The 27406-nt window shown below is 45.7% G+C and overlaps 1 protein-coding gene across 1 annotated transcript in view; it reads left to right on the top strand.

The window, feature by feature from the left end:
- The window catches only part of ABCA4 (ATP binding cassette subfamily A member 4), a 1114059-nt gene that overhangs the window by 824104 nt on the left and 262549 nt on the right, over positions 1-27406 (top strand). Inside the window, exons 30-31 of the mRNA XM_078650330.1 lie at positions 9097-9221; positions 13244-13342. Coding sequence (XP_078506456.1) covers positions 9097-9221; positions 13244-13342 — 224 coding nt within the window. The remainder of the gene's footprint in view (positions 1-9096; positions 9222-13243; positions 13343-27406) is intronic.

Here is a 27406-nt window from a genome sequence, read left to right as displayed (position 1 = left end):
TGTATAAGATTTGTTTATTTTCACCCTGACCTTTGGTTGCATATACAATACCTGTATAGCACTAATAAATCCTTTACCTATGTCAAACCACCCCATGACCTTCCACAGAAATTGCCAGGAGACACTGTCAAAAGCTTTTTCAGCATCGAGGAATATGGCTGCGACAGGGTCTCCTGCTACCTCAGCGGCACCTAGTATTGTAATTAGCTGTCTAGTATGCTGAGTGGTCCCTTTCCCGGGAATAAAGCCATGTTGTGTCTTGCTTACTAATTTCTCAAAAACTCTGCTCAGTCTTTGTGCGAGTGCTTTGGTATACATTTTAGCATCCGCATTTATGAGAGTGATAGGTCGATATGACCCTGGATCTAGTGGGGGTTTGTCTTTTTTCAGTATCACAATTATATTTGCATCATCCCAGGACTGTGGCGCTAATTTTTGCATCTGTGCCTGTCGAAAAGTCTCCAGCATATCTTTCCTAAGCTTATCCCAAAATGTTTTATAGAATTCAGCTGGTATTTGATCTGGCCCTGTAGCCTTGCCCCCTGGTAAATTATTCACTGCCATTTTCAGCTCCTGCAGTGTTAGCGGTAGATCTAATTTATTTCTTTCTTCACTATCCAGTTTCTCATGTGGTATCCCTGTCAGGAAATCCCTGCACCCTTCTCCTATATCCTCTGCATTCTGATCGTACAGTTTCTCATAAAATTCCCTAAATACCTCCTGAACATCTTCTATTTTGTTTACAACTTCCCCAGCGCTGTTTCTAATTTCTTTGATTTCCCCTGCAGCAAGATTTTGTCTAATTCTAATAGCCAATAGCTGTCCTACCCTCTCGCTATACTCGTAACACTTTTCCTTTTTGGCGAGGTAGTTCCCAGCTGCCCTTTCCATCAGTGCTTCTCCCGTCTCTGCTTTCTTGACTTCTATTTCCAATAAAATACCCTCTATATCTGTTGTGTTTTGTCTCGACACTGCTCTGTTTAGTTGCTCTTCTAATCTACTCATTTCTTTTATCCACCTGTCCATCCTTGTTCTCTCCGTCTTGCTCCTCTTTAAAGTATAACTCAGGGTTTCCCCCCTTATCCCAGCCTTGAATGTATCCCAGACTATCTTAGCTGGGGCCGTTCCTCTAATAATTTCCCAAAACTGTTTAATCCATTCATTCATCCTATTAATATAACCTTCTTCTTTCAGCAATCTTCTTTCGAAAGTCCATATGTAGGGTTTGATGCTCCCTCTATCTACCCTTGGCATGGTTATTACCAATATATTATGATCCGAGATCATTCTAGGCATCCGCTCTATCTGGGCCCCACTTACTTTATCATTAGACACTAAGATATAATCCAACCTTGCAATCGTTTTATGAGGAGCTGAATAAAAGGTGCCCCCTGACCCAAGTGGGTTGTGTTTAGACCACAGATCAGACAAAGCATTGTTCTGCATTAAATTATTTACGGCGTGGCATATTTTCTTTTTCCGGCCTTCATACCTCCCACCTCCTGATTTCCCCAGCCCATATAAGCCATTAATATTAAAATCACCGCAGAAAATTATCGGCTCTATCCAAGGTGCGAGCTCCTGGTCTAATCATTATAACATTTCAGGATTATCATCATTAGGGCCGTACACAGATACAATTGTTAGATTTCCAGCTGTAGTCTCCACTTCGATTATAACCCATCTCCCCTCAGAGTCTTCTTTTTTTCTTCTGAGTTTGGTAACCCCTTTCCTTGCTAGTATAGCTACCCCCTTTGTTCTTGTGTCCTGATTTGTGTTAGCCAATAACTCATATCCCATCTGTTCCAGTCTGTATTTTTCTTTTCCCAAGATGTGCGTCTCCTGTAAGAAAATCACATCTAGTTTTAACAATCTAAACATCGATGCCGCTTTTTGTCTTTTCCCGCCATCATTTAAGCCACATATATTCACTGTCGCAACCCTTAACGCCATATTTTATTATATACTTTCCGTTCTGTTACAAGTTTTATCTTATTCCAATCCGCTCTTTTGTGTTGTTTTTCCCTCTTTGTCAAGTCTTTTCCCACCCCCTCCCCCCCTCCTTCCCACCCACGACTGCCCCTCCCCCCCTTATACAGGCAAATAGGTAAATCCTGACCTATGTGCTGACTGCTTGCATTGTAGCGTCGCCCTCCCTCTCCCTCCCAGTTATTCCAGATACATAGTCCGTTGCCCATAGTACATATGCCATAGTCAGTATCCACATTGATCTTCCTCATCTCTCCTTGCGTTGCTCCGTTAACTCTGCAAGGTACTCCCGTGCTTTTATCTCCGAGAAGAACATCCTTGTGCGGCCGCCAATGATGACCTTAAGTTTCACCGGAAACATCAAATATGCTTCTGCTCCTTGTTGCTGAAAAGGGGTTATTAACTGTCTTAATCGCCATCGCCTGTCGACCGTGACATGGCAGAAGTCAGGTCTTGCGAAAAAAGTAGCCCCGTCTGCTGTTCTTTTAGAGTCTGGTCTGGCTTTTTCTATCACCTCCTGCCTTGCCAAGAAATTACTAAAGAATACTAACATTGCCCTAGGCATATTCTCTTGAGCCCCTCCTTGCTTTTTTCTTATTGTCAGTGGAAATCTGTGGGCTCTTTGTACCTCATCTTCCCATCGCCACCTAGCCTCCGGGAAGGCTCCTTGTAGTAACCTAATCACGTACCCCCTGGCGTCTTGCCCTTCCACTCCTTCCTCCAGTCCCAAAAGCCTTACATTGTTCCGTCTCTGACGGTTTTCGAAATCCTCCACTTTCTATTGCAGGTCTTCCACTATCTTAGTCTGTTCCTTCTTAAATTTGTGCCAATCCGTTACATCGTCCTCCAATCTTCCCGTCCTCTCCTCTTCCAGCTCCACTCTCCCCTCCACTTCCTCATATTTTTTGTTCATCTTCCTTATGGAGGCTTGTATTTTTTTTAGTATCATGCCTGGCTCTGCGACTCTCTGCCCTGGCCTCTCCCTGGATTTGCTTCAGCATATCAACTAGTAAGTTCAAGGTGGCCTGATCTCTCGGGCCAGCTTCCTCCCTTGCACCGTCCTTTTCTTGTGCCCCTTGCAGTCCCTCTTGAAAAAGGCCCGCTGTGGCGGAGTAGTCCCACATAAGTTTTTTATTTACTTTTGCATTCAAGCTACGTTTTGTGGCTGACTTTTTCTTTTTTTTAGAGCCTAATATATCTGATTCGGTGCTTTCTTCCTCCTCTAATGATACATCAGTGGTCCCTGACTCTTCTCCCTCACTTGTTGAAGTTGAGCCCTCATTGACAGAATAAAATGTATCCCCCTCACGTTCTTTCTGTGAGTCTAGGCTCACCATGCTTCCCCAATTTGCGTCCACTCCTAATCTCACGTTGTTAGTAAGCTCAGCCTCTACTTGCAGCAGCGCGTCCATCATTGAGGCATTATTCAAACCTTCAATCTCCTTTAACGTAGGCCCACCATTACCTTTTACGTCTCGGAGCTTCCTCTCCCCCATGCAGAAAGCTGTTCCCGGGGTTGTTGCAGCCGCCGCCTCCACCGCCTCCGCTACGTGGTCTGACTCCCCCGGCGTTCTGTTCTCCGCTGTTCTGGGCGTACCCTCTCCTGTGCACTCCTCTGGTTGCTCGGCAACCCTGATGCTGCCTTCCGCGAGGAGGTCTTGCTTCGCGCTGCTCCCGGTTGGACAAACGCCATTGCTCCCTGGCTGTCCCTCAATCCGTGTCTTCGTCTGCTCGCCGATCCTTGTGAGGCTCTCACCTCCGCCTTCGATGCCATCGCCGCCCACCACCTCTGCTATCTGTACCGCCGTGATGGATGCGAGTCCCGTTCCTGCAGCAATCCCAGTACCGCCAGGTAGAGCCGCCATGGGCATGGGCTTCCTGACGAACGTCTCAGATTAGGTAGATTGCCTCAGTGGTTCCTCCTTTTCCTTGTCTTTGTTCGTAGCGCTGATATTTTTGATACTCTGTTTGTTTTCTATACGCTCCATGGCACCAGCCTGTGCTTTTAACTCCGCTTTTTTTTCCCTCTCGATCTTCCGCTGCTGTGCTTTCTGCGTAGCGCTTGGTGCAGGAGTGTTTTTCCTGCCTGGTACCTTAGTTTTCTGGATGGCCCCCGGCCCGGTGCCTTCCTTGGAGCGTGACGACATTCTTGTCTTCTCCCAGTTGAGGACTCCTGTCCAGCGTTTCTTCTGCGCCTCACTCCAGAGTCTCAGTACTGTCCAATATATAATCCACATAATCGCCTTATTTTCACCGCATAATTCCTGTCATAGGGTCCTGCTCAGCACCCTGTTCAGGAGAGGGAGTATAGTGCGACTGCTCCCTACAATGCACTAGCGGCCATCTTGCCTCACTTCTATCCCTGGAGGCTACGATGGGGATGGAAGATTCTGATGTTTTTTGGAATGGTTTTAGCAATCCTTTTCTCGTGTTGCTTATGCATCCAGTGTGGTCCCGCCATTTGTGGCCTTTGTGCTATGATCTGTGTGAGAAGACCCATCTCGAGAGAAGCGAAGGATAATAAGATGATGTTGCAGCAACACCTTGATGATCTGATGAGAATAGATATAGACCTGGATTCAGATTGACATGAGTTTAGGTCACTGCCTACGTAATGGCAAAAGGAGGTCTGAGGTTCCGTGGGTTTTGGGACTGGACTCCATTTTGTTTTGCGTTGTTCGAGACGCCATTTTGTGTTGCCCTCACGTAGGCCGTGGAAGTAAACGAACGAACGAAGTTGCATGGGCCTCGTTGTCCATGTAAAGTTTAACGTGGGCCTTTTCGACTCGTGAGTGAACTGCAAGATGCTGACCCCTTCGCCTGAAACTGACCTTTTTACGAAGCTAGTTTCATTAGCTGATGGTAATCTGGGAATCCAATCATTGTTCAGGATATCGTTAGCTGTTAGTTTTTTGCACATATCTTATCCTACTCTATATCTGTATTGCTCTTTTCATTACATGGGTTGTGCTTTCAATTAAGGGTTTGTACAGCTTTTGGTAATCGAATTTGGGACAGTCCTAATAATTAACTTGTGGGGTTGGTACAATGTAAAGTGAGCTTTTTGGAATGTGATAATGTATAGAAATGTGTTTCTATTGGTCAGAATTTGCCGCAATGGGTGTGCATTCGTAATGGGTTGAAACTGTGCATAAAAGAAGATGTCTTGCTCTACGAAAATTGGGCAGTTTCCTGAGTTGTACACCGTGTTGTATTGCTTGGTTCAATGTTACTAGCTGCAGCTAATAAATTTGATCTCTGACGCCACCTAGAAGTATTCTGTGTCTCTGTTTGCCAAGACAGGTGAATCCGAAGACATCGGGTGTGTCCCTGGCACCGCCGGTCCCGAAAGACCCGGTTCTTCAACGCCACACTCAGTGTTGTCATATGTGTTGTCATTTCAGATGTTACAGCCATGTTATCAATGATGTTATAGAACATGTCATGAGTGATGTAATATGGGAGGTAATTATCAGTGCATGGCGAGGGCGTGACTTACAAGTACTTTGTGATTCAAGTTAGAGTTACTTAAGATAACTATCAGTGGTAAATTTCAGTGGTTTTGTTAGTATAATGGGATGTTTTAACTGACATTTTCACCAAACCATAACGTCTCTTTAACCTTTGTTTTTTTCAGTGAACCTCAATGTTTTTTTAATGCAAAGTAAGATATTATTACCATAATTAACTATAACCACCTAAACCTTTTTTTTTTTGCAGTGAATTGCTATAGTTTTTGTTAACTTAAAGTCATTTTTCACTACCATATGTTACCTAAACTCAAGCTGTGCACAGTCACGTGGGGTTAACCATAATGACTGGCCTGTTACCAGGCTGTGCACCTAACGTCTTGCAGGCAGCAGGGCCGGCATCCATCCCCTCGCGACCAGGCAACCCCATGCCGTGCATGGCCTTCAGTCGTTCTCAGCGTGGGGTTGGCCACTTGCCTCCAACTCCTCATAAGCAGGCAACCCCAGGCCACATCCTGCCTTCTGCCATGTGCTGCATGGGGTTGGCCGAAGGCAAGGCCATGCACCTAATTCCTGCTGGGTCCCAGCCCTCTTTCTACACCGAGTCACGGGCAGCGTGGGGGGGTTGAGCACAGGTGTCATTCTAAGTAAGGCAGACTTACTGACTTTGTCAAAGGATCAGAACAACAACATGTAAAAAGTGGGCCTATTCACTTTATGAATGGAACCAGATATCAACATATATAAAGTAAATGTATTATTTTTGTTCAAAAGTGACCAATAATTACAATAAAATGTAGATTTCAATAATTCACACAGCGGGCACAAAAACAATGCTTTGGGATGCTGCTCAAGCGATTGCTAGTGGCTGAGATTAATTCAAGCATTCCCTCCATCACCTTGTTGTTTTGGCATTTGATGCCCTCGGTGCACCATGCATGCCCAGACATGGGTCAAGGGCTCACTGTGCCACTGAAACCAAGCTATACCAGCCTGAAGAGCCCTAACTGGGACAAATCTGTTCCTAGGTTGTTTGTGTGCCAGTTGAGGGCTGGTCTGGCCTGGCAGTTCGGGCTGGACTGTTCCTATGAGGAGCAGGGTCAAGACTGATTTGCATATGGCTGGGCTTAAACTGAGGTGGCATGGTGGGCAAATAAAATTATGATTGCGATGTGGCCTCAAGGGATTGTCAGTGGCTGAGAATAATTCAAGCATTACATCCATCTGCTTCTTGTGTTTTCATTTAACTTATGACATGATTTGCAAATCATGTCACTCATGTTTTGAATTTTTTACAAAATGTTAATGACTTGATTAGGGCTAAATTGTTTTGTTCCACCATCTTGAAACTTGTGAGTTGGCTCCGACTTAAGACTGTCGGGCTATGAGAGGTGCCCAGACATATGGACAATAAAAGGCACTCCTGAGAAAAAAGTGCCAAAAATGCTGTGCAATTCAGAGCTGACTTCAGAGCTCGCTAGTGGTCGTTTTATGTGCTGGATTTACTGCTATTTTGAGCCTGACTCGTGAGTCCCATCTTGCTCTTATGTTCCATGTAGTGTATAAAAAAAGCACAATTTACGCTAAACATAAAAATGGTTTTGCTTGGAATTCAGGAGGAAGGGTGCCTATGGTTAAGACCTGTTCCTAAGCTAGATGCTTATGGTGAAAAGCTGTGTCCAGTGTAGGATGGGCTGCCACTTAGCTTGAGGCTCCACCTAGCCAACCCACGACTCAGCACAGCAGAGGTTGTGCAGCCATTGCGGGTTGGCTGCCGGCCATGCGCCAAGACAGACTGAGTTGGAAACTAAGCACACAAAAAAAGTCAATTAAATTCACGTAAAAAAACAGTTAAAAATTAATGTTGTGGTTCTGGTGCAACATGTAAAAACACTGAAATTCACCAATTTAGGTTATAAAAGAACACAGCACTCGGCATAACTCCCAGCATCCACTGTGCACAGAACACCTAAGGGCATATTTACAAGCCCCGATCACCACAACAACGTCACTTTCATTGACGTTGTGATGGCAATAGGGGCCTAACCCTATTTACAAGGCAGCATTAAGCCACTTAACGTGGTTTAACTCTGGTTTGTAAATAAGGCACGCATTCACGTTGTGTTTAGCGTGAAAGGGGTGGGCAATGGGTGTTGCGGTGGACTTTTGGTGCTTTAAACTTCCTCCCCTTCTTCCTCAAAACTGTTCTGTACTGTAGTAAAACGTTTTTTTCATTTGTATTAAAAGGTCAGACAGAAGTACAAAGTACTAAATTTCGATCCATACAAAAATAGTATACAGATCAGTACAGTAGAGCTAAAATGGATTACAGGTTCAATCCAAAAGTTAGAACAAGGGGGAAACAGCTACCCAGCATGGTAGGTATGGATGGGAATCATATAGTAAGGAGCACAACATTCCAGCCCTCGTAAGAACATGGCTTGGGCGCAACATACGGCGAACACAGGCTCCTCTCCTATAAGCATGACATGCAGCAGGGTGAGTCATCATTTAATCGGCCTCACCTGTGTCTGGAGGAGCAGATGGTTGTCTGGAGCAGCAGCTACCATCTGCTCCTCCTACAGTGCACTCAAAAACAACTCCAAAGGGTACAAATATCATTAGGGCGGGACCTTGCAGGCATCACCTCCCAGTAGGCAGTCAGTTGTTCTTGACAGTAAGCTGCATCCCGAAGCTACCCGGCCTGTCGTGGCACCAGGTAGCAGCCCCAATGCATTGCCACCTGATGTAGTAAAAGCTTTAAACTGCATCTAGGCCAGTGCTTAAGTTGAGCTGGTGATTTCTGGTGCTCGGCACAAGCACTTACTTGTCAACACCAGGACGTATGACAGTCCGCTACATGATGGCGCTGTTTGTCCAAATTAGCGATAATCACAACAGTGGTTTATTAATTCAATATACATTAAAAATGACTAATAGCTGCTGCCCAAGCCATTCTTATAGGTTTGGTGGACCTGGAATACTCTGAATTGTCCCACATGTAGGCTGTGCTGTTTAATAGTTGTGCTTGTTCTGTGATTGGTGGCGCTGGCAGGGGCAATGAGTGGTGCAAGCTGCAGTGTCCTCCTAACAAAGCCCTGGCACTTATTTATTTTTTACAAATTAAGCACTGACTGCGCTACTACCAGCCAGTCAAAGAGCACTTCAAAGAAGTGTTCTAACTTGTCTCTCTAAAGTTCTGGCAGTCTTCAATTCTGGAACTTAACTAAGGTGTGTTGACACTCTTCCACTCCAGTCCTGTCAGCGGGTTCCACCCATTCCTTCATAAATAGACCACGGGTATTTGATACATTTGAACCTGAATAATATCTTTAACTTAATTGCCATAAACTGTGCCCATTATTTATTATTTTGTTCTTGGAGTATGACTGCATTCAGTTTCTCAACAGTTCAAATTTTAGATCTGATGCTGGGACATCCGAGATTGTTGAAGGATGTGGCATGGACATTTAGGATTTGACCTTCTACATGTCTTACCTGAGATGCATACTCATCTCTGCTCTGTGGCTCTGTGTTTCATGTGTTTCATGTGTTGTAATTGATGTCTTTGTTTCACATACATTTTCACATATCATGGACAGAACATTCAGGGCTATGTTTGTTGCACTCCCTACAGATTGTCCTCCCAGCAAGTTTTGTGCTGTTAGCGATGATATTTACACTCATCGTACCTCCGTTTGGAGAATATCCTAGTTTAACATTGCACCCTTGGATTTACGGACAGCAGTTTACATTCTTCAGGTCAGAGGATTTGTTCCTTCTTTACTTTTTCCTCTCTCTCCTTTCAATCTCATATTCGTTAAACAGTGTCTACATGTTTATATTTATTTTGCACCGTACCTTATGTTGATTGTAATACTAGTTACCTGCTTCTTTGTAGTGTATACCATTAGAAGTGTCAAGTACTAATTAGATCAAGCAAACGACAATTAACACAGATAGTTTTGAGAGGGCACAAACCTAGAGGGGGAGTGCAGTGTGGAATGAGATGGAGGTACTCCTAAGCTCTTAGCTGCCAGTGTTCCCTGCTTCTATAAAAGGCAAGAGTAACAACATCTTGCTATTAATGTAATAACAGGCATCTTAGGGCTTTGATAGTGATGTGAGGTCCTCATCTAGTTTCCTGCAACAATTAAAACAGAAACATTTGATGTCATTGAAAGGCAAAAGGGCCTGATCTTTCTTGCCAGTGAAAACGTTTCTGTTTTTATTTTGCTTTGTTTGCTGTGACACAAACACTCATTAGATCTCTCACCGACCCCAAGCACTTACCTACACACAAAAGCATTCTTCATGTTTCAGATCTCTCTTTCAAAGGGTGTCCAAGTCAGAGATAGTTACAAGGGGCCCATGCATGCCAGAGCAATGCAACCATTGAAAACAAATCTGAATATCAACCTGTACCATTTTCCCCATTACCTCTCTACCTCTTTCCCCCCACCACTTCCACACATTCTGTTTGCTTCATTCAGGCCATTTCTCTCAGCACCTTGACTTTGCCCCATTCCCAGACCACTCTTCTCTGACCTCTCTCCCACTTCCACCTCTTCTCCTTTCCCCACATATCAGCCACATCACACTTTTCATTCACCCTGAACGTTCCCATCCCATACCACCCCACCTGTCTATCATTCACTCACCCTTCAACCCTTACTCTCCACTATATCCTTTATGCAGCCACACATATAACCTGTCAAGTTCGAAGGATCAGAAGCACTTATGGCATGGAAGAAAAGCATCTGTTTCCCCTGCTTTTCTGCAGCACGTGCCTACCCCCTTTCCCCTACCCTTCTCCTATCTCTGACCAACATTTTTCTCAAAGGTTTACCGTCTATCTCCCACCCCACACTCAAACTCTTCCTTGTCTCCTTTTGTAATCCCTTGTGATCTCCGCATTGTAGGGCAACCATGCGGTGCAGGAATAGGACCCTATGGCATTACCTCTCCCTTGTCCCTTCCCCTAATCCATATTTCCTCAAACCTCTACTTTCCCATCCCCATCATTATCTTTTTTCTGCATCCTTCTTTTTTCCTCTCTTGCACACTCCACTTTAGGATAGGAGATAGCAATGCCAATGTCAAACAAGAGCCGATCCTCTTCTCATCAACATCATCCCTCCTCCATCCAGCCCTCTAATTTCTAATGTGCTGTCTCTAGCCTGTACCCTTCCATGCCTGGTTCCACTTTCCCCCAATCTTCCCACCAACACCTCTCCACTCACTCACCTTCCCCTTTACCCATTCCTAGTCTCTTCCTCACCTTCCACCTTCTCCCCATCTCACCTGCATCCCTCCTCTACCCAAGTCATTCTCATCTTCACCATTCAACAACCCCTTGTCCCTCATACACATAACTACATATGATTCTAAAATGAAATTCAGCCATGCTGGGTATGGATAGGATCTCAAATCCTCCCACCATGTCACTTATCCCCACCTCTTCTGATCACCCTCTTCTTCTGCACCCCTCCTCAGTGGATTCAGAGTCCCTTCCACTCCCCAGACTCAGACATATCCTGAGATGATTTTAGGGTTTGAGGCAGCTGTTATGGGAAGGGTATTCTCAGATGACTTTAGGATTGGAGTAGGCCCCCTGCAAAGTGTTAAAATCCCTATTTTCTTTCCTTGACTTCACACAGCCACATTCAACCTTCAAAGACGTGGCACAGCTGCGCTAACCATTGACTCGATCTGTTCCCATCAGTCACTCTCTTCACTGTCACCACCACCCGTTAATCATGCATTACATCCCCCCACCTGGGATTCCCACTCCAGACCCTCCCTTCTTCTGCCCTTCCTAACCCAGTGAAACTTTCCTGGACTTTTTAATCAACCCTACCTGCCTCCTTGACCCCTTATACTTTCCCATGCCACCAGCCTATTACCACACAACAGACCACATTATCCCTGAAGAATTTGCATTTGAACCATAGAGAACATATATATCTGGTGGAAATTGCATAGGGGACTTGAACTGGTTAGTGAACCATCACTCTAGACCGGGAATAGACCTAGTCAATGATACATTGGACATTTCAATCCATAGAGGTACACATTTACAAATTCCAGCTCTTTAAACATGCTATTGAAGCATAGCACTTTCACAATTCATTCCTGACCTCAGTCTTTCTGCATTGGGGTGAAGTTCTAAGAAGCAATGGCTGCACACGCCTCGCTAATCCTACAGCGTGTGTATTATAATGAAGAAGGAAAAAGACCTGAAGAAGGGATAAACATCTTGAGCTTGTGTAACTTAGATGCCTTCAGGTAGTTGTTCATTGGAAAACCTTTTGAACACATATCTACTCAATACTTAAAGGGCAAAGAAGTTAGAATCAGAGTACATACAGTGAATATCTTCTGTCCGCTAGTCTAAAATGTGGAGATCATGACGTTCTAAAGTGTAAAGCCAGTAAAATATTTCTTTGTTTAGTTATAGAAAATAAATATATAGTGCAAACTGTGCTCTTTACAAGTAGCAGATAACTAAGAACAGAACACTTGGTTCTTGATTATATGAAAAACAGTAATTTTAATTCCACATGTGGCAGTGTCTAGGCAGCTATAGGTGAAATTTGGAAGGTTTCTGTGAGTTTGTTTCAGATTCTCTGAGCTAGACATGAGAATGCCTGTTACATCCTCTGTGTCTTTTTTTGTTTTAGGATCGCTTGTTGGAGGTTTGATTTGCCTCTGGTGTTTCTCCCACCTGAGTTGCATAGCCTGCATTTTAGATATCTGGGGAAGCCCAGATGTAGCAATTTGTGTGTGATCCGGGCCATTTTAAAGTTATTTTACCCATTGGAGGGAAACCAATGCACATCTCTCGGAAATTGGTTTATGTAATCTGATCTTTTACCACTTTTGTCAAGGGACGTCCCCACCACATGAATGGCTTTGAGGGTTGCTAGGGTGGATTTTGGGAGGTCTGAGATTAGATTGTTACCTCCATCGAGGAGGGAGAGAGGATCAGAGCCTGAACTGCTGTTCCTGAAGTCAGACTCCGGGAATTATTGTTTTAGTTTATTCCGTAGACATATTTGAAAACATTTAGTTTTCGCAAACTTCTCAGTGTTAGGTGCAATAGTGAGAATGTGGTCCATAGTCAAACCAGAAATTGACAGATGAGACCAGTTTAGATGTGAATCCAAGATATGTGGGTTGAAGAAGCCATTTTGGAATGCCAATACGTGTTTTCATGAAGTGGAGTATTTCTGTGTTTGCTGAGAGTAGGAACTCATCCAGTTTACCAGGTTTACAAGGAAAGACTTTGAGCTGTAACGGCAGATGAGATCAATACTTTAAGATAGAATGGTGGGCGCAATGCCTGTGTATTGGTGTATGCAAATCTCTTTTTTCTGGACATCTGATCAAGTGGTTCCATAAAGGCATTGAAGAGTAAGGGTGAAATGACGAAGCCTTGAGGTACACCGCATTTTACCATCAGGCTAATAGAGATGAAGGAACCTAGTTTAACAAACTGTGATGAGTCTTAGAGGAAAGATGCGAACCATGACAGCACTCTGCCTTTAATTTGCATTCTGCTAGATAGGATCATTAGGATGGAGAGTAGTGTGCCATAGTGAGTGGTGTACAAAGCTGCTAACAGCTTTTGCAGTTTCAGCCATACAGCGACATTGTCTGTTGTATGGAGAACATATTCCATTACCTGGAAGGACTCTGAATCCATGCTGCTTTTAGGTCTTGCGAACATCATACACTCTTCTTCCAAATCTATCTTAAAATGAATTCCTATTTTTTTTTAGCAATGAAAGGCCAGGCAATGAACAGATGGCTGATCTTGCTGATGCCTTCCTAAACAAGCCTGGATTTGGAACACGTTGTATGAAGGATGAATCGCTTCTGTGAGTATCAGAACACTCTGTTGTTTGCTATTGATAATACATGGAAGGCTGCAATACCTGCTTATAAACCTGCCTGTGATGCCAATATTACAGTCTGGTTGTAATATCAATGCTCAACTGTAATAGGAAAATGGCATTATAACTATACTGAAACATCTTATTAATGGTTGAGTTGTCTCAAAATGCCTGCTGCCAGAGCCAGTATAAAATGTGTCAGGCAGTTCACTGACTGGAATTGCAGCTTATGCCTAAGCAAAGAGAGAACATGCTTTTCAGCTCTTTCCTCTGAACTGTTTTCCCTACTTAGGAGCCGATTACGATGTTGTTAGGAAACTCTTCCGACCGACTTGGGTTCTGCGACTAAGACCGAGCTATTGCGATGCTTCTGTACAATGTTCGGTCGGACTCCCATTGACTTCAATGGGAGCTTGTGTTCTGAACGAGAACACAGGCTCCCATTGAAAAAAGGGGTTGTTGGGAAAAACCATGCAACCTGTGAAATATGGATAAATACAGAGGGACATGTTCGGTGATACTAATATCCATAGTTAAACTAAACTATGTGGTATTCATTTTGCAACGAACCAGCTGCATACTGGCATATTTATTGTCAGAGCTGAGGTGCCACACTCCTTCTAAATAGCTGCATTAATGGTACCTATTACATTAGATGGAGCAAGAGAGCAAGGATATTAGGGTATGGGAAGAGTAATGGTGTGACCTTTTATTGTATAGCATAAAAATCCCCATCTGTAAGTAGTAATAATATTGTAAGTCACCTAATAATTCTATTTTTTATAACGGCACTCGGCCTACAGCCCAATTCCTTAATAAGGCCTTGCCACTTGTTAATGGCTTGCTGTACCTTTAGGTAATACATAGGGGGCACTCGATGTAACATATGACATTTGAAAGGTAAACTTGGTCAGGAGCCGAAGAAACCACTAGTACCTACTAAAGACAGGCACTTCTTTGGGCCATTGCTTTGCGACTGGAGAGTACTGAGATGACGTTTTCCAGGTCAATATAAAGTATTTAGTGGGGTGGATGACCCAGGAAGGAATGAAACCAAAGAAAAGAGGGTCGATCTAGCTTAGAAATGAATAAAGGAAACGGGCATTAATGTTAAGTCCAACCGGATTTTAAGTTGTGCTGTTCTAGGAGGCCCCAATGGGAGTAGTGCAAAATAGTGGATTATATATTCACTGTCGACAGATATAAACGGGTAATAATGTGCTACAACGTTGTGAGGTCATTGACAAAGGTTGCTGCACAAGATGGTGGCAGAGCAAAAAAAAGGCTGATGAGAGAGAGAGAGAGAGAGAGATAGAGAGAGAGAGAGAGAGAGATAGAGAGAGATTTAGAACCCTAAGGAAGAAAAAGTATGAATTGTGATTTTGTAAGACATCAGGGGGATCCATTTAGCAATTGTTAGGCATTTTCAGTGGCACGTTCGTATATAGTTGTGGAAATGGTCGATACAGGTGCCGGAAAGGGTTGTATGATGGAACCACACATGCATTTACAATGCATCAATTACAGTCAATGCCTTTACCATGCAATGCCTTTCCAAGGCAGTCTTTTACCACGCACCATCATGAAGACGAGTATCCCATGGGCAGTAAAGGCTAGTCCTCTGTATGAGTGATGTTTCCTCAGTTTGGCCACCATGGCCCTCTATTGCATTCACGAAGAGGAGTAGAGACAGAGTCATCCCTGTCCGGTACCCCTAGATGTGCGGAGGGAGGCAGAGATGGCATTTTTAACTCGCAGCCAGCAGTTGAGGAGGAGGAGAAAATGAATCTAAGCAGACTTATGAATTAGGGTATAATTCTTATACAGGCTATCAGCTGGAAGAGAAATGGACATTCTAAGATTCAAATGCCTTGGTCAAGTAATAAGACAGTCATGCTCAACTGGGGGTCTATGAAGTGCATCAGCGCAAACAAAATACGGACATTGTGCACAGTGGAACGGCCCAGCATGAAACCAGGCTGGTCGGGTTTACAATTTGAGGCAAAAGAGGGGCTAATCGAGAGGCGATTAATTTAGCCAGTATTATGTTATCGGCATTGATCATTGACAGTGGGCGGATTGAGTTAAAGTTGTGAGCAGGCTTGCCCGGTTTCAAAATGGTGACAATAAAAGCTTTGTGTAGGGAAGGGAGTAATATTTTCAGTGAGAAGGACTCCTTATTTATCGCTAATAGATGAGGAGGGAGGTTGTAGAATGCCACAATAAGTCCATCTATTCCGGGTGCTTTGCCCCTGGGGATACTCTGCATAATCTGGATAGTATAATCGATTTATAAGGGCTCATCTACATAGAGACACTGAGCATCATCCAACCAAAGAAGTTTAATCGAGCCAAGGAGTTCGTATAGGGTTTCTGTGGCTAGAGTCAATGTTGTGCGGTACATGTCTGTGTAAAAGTCAGTCATGACGTGAAGGGTGTCCTCCGGTCTCATTTGAGTGGACTGCTGGTTGTCTTTAAGCTTGGTGATATAGTCACTTGGCCAGGGCTTCCTGAGTAGCCCAGCCAGTATCTTTCCCGTAGCATCTGACTGCCTCCTCCCCGCCCAGGTAGAGGGTTTCTCAAACCACTGCCTCGTCATACTCTGACAGCTTCTATCTAAGGGCAGTTCGCTTCTTGGAGTCCCCGGTCACAAAGTAGCGAGTTTAACTTCACGGATGCTGGTCTCCGGCCGGTGCAGTTATATATGTATGCCTGGCTGTTTAGCAGTGCAGCCTCCCTAGATAACGACTTTGAAAGCTTCCCACAGTCTGGATGGGGAGTTGACTGTGCACTCATCATAAGTGAAGTATTCAAGTATCTCCGTGCAAATCTCATCATAAAAGACAGGGTCAAGCTTCCACGCAAAGGCCCTTTTCCTGGTGTAGAAGGGGATAGTTCTAGCAGGACCGGTGCATACTTGGTAAGGGTCCTCGGGAGACGGGTGACACTGGAAGTCTAGGTGAGTGTATATCATGCAACTAGCCAGTAAGCAGCTGTTCTGTGTAAGTTTGCCTGTTCAAAGTGTGTATGTGTTTATGGTACAGGTGAGTATGGTAAAACAAGCAGGTGAGCCTGCTCTCTATCACAGGGAGCACCAGATTCTACCCCCACCTACCGTGCCTGATCAGGAAATAAAGGACATACTCATAGAGATGAAAACCAGCTTGTGTACTCAACAGCATCAAGCACTGGGCTGACAAACATGACAAATCTGGGCAGTCCGTGTTAGGGCTGTATATCGAGGCTAGTTTGATAGAGGAGCAGTGAAGCTTCCCCGTACTATCGCAAATCTGCCCTCCTTATCACAGTCTGATCTGTGCGTGCACCACCGTAGCCCCTTTCATATAAGGATATCAGTACAGCTAGCATAGTTTGACTATAGGGAGGCAAGATATTTAGAAACCCACCCCGCTCTCAGCCATGACTTGGTTGTGTCCGTGTGGTGCAGTTCCCTCAGGAAGCATATGTCTATGCAATGTCTATTGAGGTAGGAGTAAATAAGGCCTCTCTTGTGGCGGACATTAAGCCTGCATATGTTCCAGGTTAAGCACATTAATTACAGTCACACAGTGAAAACACCACAAAAGACTCAACATCAGTTTAGAAAAATAGTGAATCTTTATTTGATTTAAATAGGACCAAAGCAACAAAAATCCAATATGTATTTGTCCAGATCTAGGCATTCAAAACATGTATGCAATCAGTGCACATGGTAACACCTGTGCTCTACTACTCAAGTGATTATGGTAGGTTTCTTGGGAATGCTATTACCTCCATTGGGGAACAACAGTTGGACACCTTCACATCGAAGCAGGCGAAAACAGTGCTTCACAAGTATCGGGAATGATGCAGTGTAGAAGAGATAGGACACAACCCCAATTTGCACGCGAGAGACCTTACTTGGTCCCTCGCTATTGTGAGTTTCTTAATGCCCACTGCCTGCGAAAGTGCAGCCCAAACAATGGAATTAACCCAGATCTCTTGACTGGGGGTGAATGTTTGATTTGTTCCACATTCCACCTATCATTTGTGTGTCTTTTGCTTTCTCACCCTAAGTGCATGAAAGCAAAGCAAGACGTGGTTCCTTGGCTCATTGTCCCCCTGGATCCAAGCTAGCCTGTCTGATGAGGGGTGATACCCCGAAACCTGTCCGAGGATGCTTGTTTCTGGTCCAGGGAGGAACAGGCTTGGCAGTTTGGGCTAGACTGTTCCCATGAGAAGCAGGGTCAAGACTAATTTGCATATGACTGGGTCTAAACTGGGGTGGCATTGTAATAAATAGAACAATGGATTTTACTCATATCTCTTGACCAGGGGAGAATGTTTGATTTGTTCCACATTCCGACCATCATTTGTGTGTCTTTTGTTTTCTCGTCCTAAGTGCGCCGGGTATGCCCAGACATAGGTCCCGGGCTCACTGTACCACTGGATTCAGGCTAGCCTGGCTGATGAGGGGTGATACCCAGAAACCGGTCCCAGGATGCTTGCTTCTGGTCCGGAGAGGACCTGGCTTGGCAGTTGGTGCTGGGCTGTTCCCATGAGGAGCAGGTTCAAGAATGATTTTCACATGGCTGGGTCTAAACTGGGTTTGCATGGTGAGCAAAAGAACAATGGATTTAACCCAGCTCTCTTGACTAGGGGAGATGTTTGATTTATTCTGCATTCTATCATTTGTGTGTCTATAACTTTCTAAAAGTGGTATTCTCACACCTGCAATTTAAGAACCAACTTTTTTAAAAAGATGTGTATTAAAATTGTGAGTCCAGAGACACCAAACTTCAAATTTCCATCTGCTCCCAATTGAAAATTACACTTTAAAGATGTTTTAAGGCAATCCTCCTGTTAATGTCAGGGTCTGAAGTCCCGGACTTCGCGCCTGCCTAAGAAAGAACTACATGACCCAGAAGTCCTAGGGGACGGTAGGCGGTACCTTTAAAGACGCTGTGTGACCGGCGGGCGGGTTGTATCGGATTGGTGTTGTTTTCCTGTTTGTTAGTGGTGCGGCTGCCCGCTAGGTTCGTGAACCTGTGGTGCTTCGCTGAGGATAGCGAAGACACGGTTATCGAGAACTGGACCCTGTCAAGGTGGGAATTCGTAGTGGCGGGAGAAAGCGAGGAGTATCGGCTGATTCCCCTCGGTGGCGCTGTGGTGCTTCGCAGGAGAAGGAAACGCGAAGACACAGACTCCGCCGGCATATCGGTTTCACTGGAAAGACAAAGCGTGTCGGCTGATGCGCTGGGGAGGAGCTGTGGTGCTTCGCGGATTGTAGTACGTGAAGACACAGTCTCCTCTGGGAGTGTCTGTGTTTGGTGCCGAGTGTGTTGTCAAGGGCGCAGAAGAAACGCTGTGGTGCTTCGCTGAGGATAAGCAAAGACACAGACGTCTAGTAGGAGAAGTGCTTCAGACTTTGGAGAAGACGGCACGTCCATCACGTTGGAGCCCAGTGTTCTGTTGACTCTTGGCGTGTTGGGGTAAGACGTGCAGACTCTATTATTCGAGGCACCTCCTTGGGTTACTTTTGTTTCATACTTTTTGGTTTCGAGGCGTTGGTGCTAGAACAAAACTTACTGGCATTAACTTCTGTGCGGTCAACAGAAGAGGGGAGGCCTTCACAGTTGGTGGCAGCTAAGACTTCAATTACTGTTTCACAGTGTCGTGCAGGGCGTGTTTCTGGTAGGTACTGGGAAGGGAGGTTAAAGTAAGAAACTCCCATAACGGAGAGTAAGGGAAGTAACGCTGTTCTTCTGTGTTTAAGGAATCTGACAGGGGCGGTACCCCAGAGGAGAGCGTCAGGTGGCAGAACGGTTATTCCCGAGAATTCTCTTAGCCAGGTATGAGCATTCTTCCATACGTAGATACATAGTCAGGATTGCGTCCAAGAGTCATTATAACAGGCTATTCCTTTGTCTTCCAGGTTGCACCCCCCCCCCCAAAGGCCGCACCGTCCCGACCTTTCACATTTTCCCTCGCCGGACCATCTTTAAGCTTAGGGTGTCTAGAGAACCAAGCTTGGGGAGGTCCGGAGGTGGACCGTTTGAGCATCGCACGGATCCCGAAGAGCTGTGGACCCGACAGTTAACATATGTGAGGGATTGGCCTTGCTGTAGTAAAAAATTAATGTAATAGTTTTTCATTACAAGGACATAAAACTCAAATGTACATGTTCTACCCTTTAAATACATTGCACCATACACTTGCGGCTGCCTAGGGCCTACCATAGGGGTGACTTAGATGTAATAAACGGGAAGTTTTGGACTGGCAAGTAGGTTATCTTGCCAGGTCAAAATTGCAGTTTAAAACTGCATACATAGGCTCTGCAATGGCCATGTATAAAGTGTTGCTTAGTGGGTGGCACAATCAGTGCTGCAGGCCCACAAGTAGCATTAAATCTACAGTCCCGGGACACACATAGTTCACTTTACTAGGGACTTATAAGTAAACTAAATATGCTAGATGTGGATAAGCCAATGTCATTGTGTTTAGAGTACAGAGCATATGCACTTTAGCACTGGTTAGCAGTGGTAAAGTGCTCAGAATCCTAAAGACAGCAAAAATGAAGTCAGCAAATAGGAGGTCAGGACGCAAAAAGTCAGGGGAAACCACGTCAAGTCTGACAATGGACCTTTGACTTGCTAGTGTATACGAGACGGATGCGAGCATAGTAACAGTGTGAAATGCAGTGCATGTGGCATTAACAGAGTAGAAAATTGATAAAGCACATCCCCTACCCCCACTCATGTCAACATTCCCTACTTCAGGAAACTCCTCAAAAATCATCCAACAGGCACACTAAAGGCCAGGTGAAACCCCCAGTTATCTGTAAGTGGGTGGCTGAGGAGTGAAAGACATAAATGCAGAGCAAGGGTACAATAACTGTTATTTGAAGACAAGGTCATTGTTTCCACACAGGTCCCTCCGACAGTAATCTCCGTTTAATGCAGCGTGTCTTCTTGCACAGAGTTCCCCCCGCCCTCCCGCTGGGCGAACACACTTAGTCACACATCATGGTGGCAATGAGATAAGACTGTGTGACCATTGGTTGTAGCGCAATCATGTCCCAGAGGCAGTCCTTGGATCCAATTGCACAAGTGGAAGATTAAATTGCTTAGGTGAGGATGAATTTCCAGGCGAATTTCGTGGTTGCTTTGTGGACCGTAAAGTAATGTTGCCTTCTGTCAACGTTAACATGAAGTTTGGCTGCATACAGCAGAGAGTAAGAGACGTCAGCCTTCTGAAGGGTATGTTTTACGGGGAGGAATTCCAGGCATGTCGCCTGCACTGCGATAGTGAAGTCAGGATGTAAGAAGATGGTGTTGCCTTGATATTGAAGCGACTGACGTTCTTGGGCAAGTCATAGTATTGTATCTCTTTCCCAATAGTTGAGTAGTCTGGCCACTATAGGTCTCGCTGTGGTACCGGGCAGCAGTTGTGGGCTCTGTGTGTGGTGTGAGTGCTCCACTGGGAAGATGGGGGATACAGCATTATCAAAGAAGGAGCGAAGCATGGTTTGAAGTATGGCTCCACCTTATCTATGGCAGTTGACTTAGGGACGCCAAGAATACAAAGATTATTTCACCTGTAAACAGCTACCAGGTGTTCATTTTTGTTTCTGATGACTTCCAGGACTTTTTCCATTCAAAAGAGTTGTTCACCAGTCCAAACCTATGTGTCTTCCATGTTCAAAGCGCGGCTTTTTAACCGTTCAATGTGGTTTTCAGGTGTCAGCCCACTGCTTGATGCTGTTGAGTACACAAGCTGGTTTTCATCTCTATGTCCTTTATTTCCTGATCAGGCACGGTAGGTGGGGGTAGAATCTGGTGCTCCCTGTGATTGCACCGGGGTTGGCGCTCTAGTCTCCTGCCTCGCCCGCCCCTATTTATTTGGAGCAGGGAGGCGAGTGCTGCGCTATGTGAGTATTATTCAGCCCCAAACCTTGCACTGTTGCTCTGCCGTTTTTTAACCTACTAGTTATTTTAAATTGTTTTATTAAATTGTATTGCCGCCTTAGTGCGAGCTCTTTATTAACTGTGCCTACCTTCTCTGCCTGGGTCTACTGCACGCTGCACTTTCTCTTCGCGTTTTTTGCACATCTTTGATCAGTGCCGCCCTCAGCGCTCGGCCCTAGCGGTTCCCGGAAGTGAGGCGGGACCGCATTGCACCGGGGTTGGCGCTCTAGTCTCCTGCCTCGCCCGCCCCTATTTATTTGGATCAGGGAGACGAGTGCTGCGCTATGTGAGTATTATTCAGCCCCAAACCTTGCACTGTTGCTCCTCCGTTTTTTAACCTACTAGTTATTTTAAATTGTTTTATTAAATTGTATTGCCGCCTTAGTGCGAGCTCTTTATTAACTGGGCCTACCTTCTCTGCCTGGGTCTACTGCACGCTGCACTTTCTCTTCGCGTTTTTTGCACATCTTTGATCAGTGCCGCCCTCAGCGCTCGGCCCTATCGGTTCCCGGAAGTGAGGCGGGACCGCATTGCACCGGGGTTGGCGCTCTAGTCTCCTGCCTCGCCCGCCCCTATTTAACGCAGCAATGCGCCGAGTGCGCAGCGGTCGCGCGCTGCGGGCGCGCCGTAGGAGCGCCAAAGGAGGGCCCGTCTGTGCCCGTCCGTGTCCCGGACGGGCCCAGGGCCAGGGCACCCTCTAACCTCCCTCGCTGTGTTCAGGCTGGCTCTCTGAGGTATTCTTCTGAGGAGCTGTGTGCCCTCAATACCTACAGCTGCGATGCCGCCAAACATTGGGAGGTGCTAGAGGCTATGCATCGCCGATGCCCGGCATGCGGGTTCTGTTTTGCAAGCCGACAATCTCCTGGCGGCGCGACTCGGACTAATTTAGATACTATTAAAGCTGGCCTGATCAATGCTAGATCAATGGTCAGACACGCGGCCGACATATTTGAGCTGCTTGATGAGAAGGAGTTCGATCTCCTTTTCGTCACCGAAACTTGGCTTACTGAGTCCTGTATGCCGGTGTTTGAACTTGCTATACCACGCGGCTTCAGGATTACCAGGATGGATCGACCGATGGACAGGGGTGGCGGTTTGGCAGTAATTCATCGGGACCACTGGGCAGTGGCGAGTGAACCGCCCGATTTACTTGGCGAGACAGAAATGTTACACTTTGCTGTGGGCCTCTCCCCTCATTTCACCTTGGGAGGTACTCTGCTTTACCGCCCCCCTGGCTATGCGGGTGGTTTTGCTGGTAATATTGAGGAGGTCATCGTTCCCCGCGCCCTTAAATTCTCTCGATATCTTCTTCTGGGGGACTTTAACATTCATATGGACGCGGTGGATTTACCGGAAACGATGGGCTTGGCTGAAGTTCTTTCGCTGGCGCATCTTACACAATGGGTGAACTTCCCCACCCATGCGGCTGGCCACTGGTTAGATCTGGTTTGTTCTAACTTTGAGATCACTATGGCACCCCCTAGGAGGGTCATTTGGTCGGACCACGCCTTAATTCTGTTCACTTGGCCCCTAAACTCAAAAGGGCCGAGGGAATTGCCTGCCTCTCAAGTCCACTCTCAGCGAATACATTTGACCACCTTTTCGGACTCTCTTGTGTCTAACCGGCCGACCCTGCCATCAAATCTTGATTCTGCGGTGGATTCATTTAAAGTCTGGGTTGAACAAAGTGCTGTCCTGCCCAATAATAAGGGTGGTAGCAGGCGGACTAGGTCGTCTCCCTCCAAACCTTGGTTCTCCCATGCTCTCAGGGAACTCAAATCCGGTTGTAAAAAGCTGGAGCGAGCTTGGCGCCTTGAGTTCCGGCCTGAACTGAAGAGCAAGTTGCGGAGGGCTCAGAAGGTATATTACGCTGAAATCAAGGCTGCCAAAAGCAGCTATTTTTCAGGAAGGATTGAGAAGGCGGACAACAATGGCAGAGAAGTCTTTGCCATTGTTCAGAGCTTCCTCTCTCCGTGTGCTGCCTCCCCAGTTCTCCCGGCATCCGATCTGTGGTGTGAGGAACTGTCATGTTTCTTTGATAATAAGATCGCTAAAATCCAAGAGGAGCTCCAAAATTCCTGTGGTCCCCTTCAGCCTTCACCACTTATCATCGATTTGGGTGTGAAGCAACCTGTCTGCCAATTTTCCACCTTCGAGCCAGCTCAGCAAGCTGATGTGCTGGTTATTTTGGAGGCATTAAAGTCTGGTTCACCTTCTGACCCGTGTCCTGCTAGGGTCTTGGGGGGAGCGGCAAGCCTGGTGTACCAGGAGGTCACCCAGGTTGTTAATCTGTCTCTGGCTTCTGCCTCTGTACCCATCTGCTGGAAACAGGCGAAACTTCTTCCTTTGCTGAAGAAGCCTGGCCTGGATCCCTTAGCTACTTCCAGTTACCGTCCGATATCGCTGCTCCCGGCACTAGCGAAAGTGTGTGAAAAAGTTGTTTTCAGGCAACTGAATAATTTCATTGAGTCCTCTCAGGCCCTGCACCCGGCTCAATCGGGGTTCAGGGCGGCTTTTAGCACTGAGACGGCTCTGGTGGAAGTTTCAGAGGCCATTAGGGAGTGTCTTGACGGAGGCGGCAGAGCGGTCCTGGTTTTGCTGGACCTATCTGCCGCCTTTGATACGGTACCCCATGCTCAGCTGTTGACAAGGCTGGCAGAGGTGGGGCTGTCGGGTGCGGTTTTGGCCTGGCTGTCTTCGTTTCTGTCAGAACGGACGCAGCAAGTATGGATGCCCCCATTTGCCTCATCACCCAAGAAGCTTACCACCGGGGTACCGCAGGGCTCGACGCTAAGCCCTCTGCTGTTCAACGTTTATATGACCCCGTTGATCTATCTGGCTGAGCAGTGGGGAGCCAAAATAATGGCATATGCCGACGACACGCAGTTGCTGTTTACCTGGCCTAAGGACTGCTTAGATGCCCGGGCTGTCTGTTCCTGTTTGTCCTACGTCTTCCGGTGGCTTGTCTCAGCTCAGCTCAAATGCAACGAGGACAAGTCAGAGTTGTTATTTTATGGCAATTTTCCGGCCAATTTTAGGGATCTTATTTGGCCGACTGACTTTGCATGTCCCAGCTCTCACGGAGGCCCGGCCAAAAACTTGGGGGTCTGGTTCGGACAGGATCTTAAGTTCGAAGCTCACTTAAAGAAACTTACCGCGACCTGTTTTGCTACCCTCAAGTCACTTAAGAGGTTCCTTCCGCTTCTCCATAGGGAAGCGAAAGAGACTGTTTTGCGCGCTCTGATCCTGTCAAGGCTCGACTATGCCAATGCTCTCTTCAGTGGTCTCCCCAAATACCTTATAAATCGAATGCAGATCATTCAGAATGCGGCCGTGCGACTTTTGTTCCATCTTCCAAGAAGAACTAGTGCACGTGCCCATCTTCGAGAGCTCCACTGGCTCCCAGTGGCTCATCATATTATGTTTAAAACATTGGTCTTGGCCTTTCGGGCCTTGCATCAACAAGGCCCACAATATCTGCACAAGAGGTTTGCCTTTTATACTCCTCGCCGTGCTCTACGATCGGCCAACCTCCGTCTGATGTCCATGCCCAAAGTCAGATACGCGAGATTGGGTGGTCAGTCTATTTCTGTCCAAACAGCACGGTCCTGGAATGCCCTGCCGCTTTCTTTGAGATCATCAGCCACATTAGCGGGATTCAAGAAAGGGTTAAAAACCCATCTTTTTAATCTCAGTATCTAGTTCTTTTTTTCTTTTTTCTTGGATTGGCTCTGTTTAATGTTACATATCGCGCCAGGATACTCTGTAGTAGCAGAGCGCGTAATAAAACATTTTATAACATAACATAACATAGAGCGCGGGCTCACCTGCTCGTTTTAACATACTCACCTGGGCCCTTAAACACATACACACTTTAAACAGGTAAACCTACGCTTTAATCAGAATTTTTAATTTACCTTTTCGGACATATTCCATTTGACTTACCGATCCTTGTCACAGGTACCTAACGTCCTAAGGGATCAAGGGTGTTAGCATAATAGGAAGTAAATAATTATTTGCACTCATAAATAACCACAGACTTGAGAAAAAGTTTAAACACTTTATCTATGTAAATTCCCAAATGTCAGAGTCCATACTAATTTAATCAAAGCTCGTTCATTTAGAGAGAATATAATCAAAGCAAGATGATGTGAAAATATTATGAGACTTTCTTTAAGCATTGATACATAGGAAGGGTAAGAAAAGGGAAACAATATAATGACATACCCACCCAACTTTATATTTACCTACCCTGGTCTCGGGCTGGGATAAAAGACAGGACCCCCAATAGTTCAGGGGCCAATAGGACGGGATAGGTGCAGATCAGAATCAGGACAAGTACGGACCAAATTGGATCAGGACAGGACCACCGCAGCTAAAGTGCAACGCCAGCATCACACCCCTCTCTGCAGCTAACAGTTGAACTCCGATTGAGTTATCTAACTCCTTCCCAGAACCCCGATTGGGTTATCGAATCTTCTGACAGAATGCTCCGCCAGCACCTTTGCTCTCGATCACCTATTGAGTGCGTTGGGTCAGTGACAGGTCAGCTATATGGACAAGTCAGACAATCTAAATAGCTATGCCTACCTTAGATATACCATTTTCCAGGGCAGTGTACCTCCACCCCAATGTTGCAAGTTCATGTATTCCCTCAGTTTGATTGGTCAAAAGACGAGGAGAGGTCATCACACCATACCAGTTATGAGGTCACTTGATTCAATAATGCAAATTAATGTTCCCTCCCATAATTTTATTTTCCCATGCACTTTTATTCCACCCAACAATGGATGTTCTACTAGTAAATACAATGTTAAACAATTTAACAAATTGTCTTCCTCTTGGAGGTTCATAAGGTCGGGTTCCCAGGCGCATCTTCAGGCAAGACAGTCGTTGGCAGGGTTTCAATGCCATGGCTTGTGGACTCGAGGGATATCAGCACATGCGCAGTTGCGGGACCCAAGATGGAGGAACATTGTACTTGATTGGTCCTAACTCGAGCTAATAGCAAAGTCAAAAAGAACAGTTTTAGCACAAAGAATAATTTAATGCACTGTATATCTCTTATCTCTACTCTATTCCTATTACTTTATTTTAACTACAGCATTATGATTTAAGCAGAACAAACAATTTAATAAAAGCAGCAATGCAAGTGTTAGCACGTGAAAACATAGAGCAGCCATCTTTAGTTCTAGTGCACAGAAGTAAAGTTTTCCCACCAAGCAAAGAATACATCACGTGAGTGTGACAGACGCATGCGCAGAAAAGTTCCCGCCTTGCGATGGACATTTTAAGACACCTCAAGTTACGGTTAGTAGAAAGCACAGTGAAAAGCTTCCCCTAGATACTAAAAATGTCCCGTAGTGCATTAATAATTAGGCAAAACATGTTAATTAGTACATTATATGTTATTTCGAGAGTATTGAGTCCGAGCAAGTCTCTTTACGAGCGAAACCTTGCTCCATCACCTGTTTGACCTCTGCGTGCACGCCTCCTGCCATTAAAGGTCAATTTGTGCTATTTATTTCCTTGTTTGCCTATCTTCAATGCTCTATGTGACTAACAGAGGTAATCTCTTATCCCTGAGGCGGAAAGCCGGGGATTTAGCACAGATTGTTTTTTAATATTTTTAAACAGTTTTTTGGCACTATTCGCACTTTAAATCTTTGGCACTCCTTACCTACCGTCTCCTCCTCACCACCTTCGAACCACGGTCCCCGCAGACGACTAGGTGCTGCCTGCGGACGCTTGGGGTGTTGGCGGACATCTTGGGAGGACGGGCAGGTGCGGACTAGTTGCTCGGTATACCCCGCCCCCCGCTACTACAAAAACCACGCTCCTTTGCAGCGCGGACAGACCAACAGAGGTAATCTCTTATCCCTGAGGCGGAAAGCCGGGGATTTAGCACAGATTGTTTTTTAATATTTTTAAACTGTTTTTTGGCACTATTCGCACTTTAAATCTTTGGCACTCCTTACCTACCGTCTCCACCTCCCCACCTTCGAACCACGGTCCCCGCAGACAACTAGGTGCTGCCGGGGGACGTTTGGGGTGTTGGCAGACATCTTGGGAGGACGGGCAGGTGCGGACTAGTTGCTCGGTA

Source organism: Lissotriton helveticus, chromosome 1_1 (genome assembly GCF_964261635.1).
Source record: "Lissotriton helveticus chromosome 1_1, aLisHel1.1, whole genome shotgun sequence".
NCBI classification, from domain to species: Eukaryota; Metazoa; Chordata; class Amphibia; order Caudata; family Salamandridae; genus Lissotriton; species Lissotriton helveticus.
This window is presented reverse-complemented; position numbering and strand designations above follow the sequence as displayed.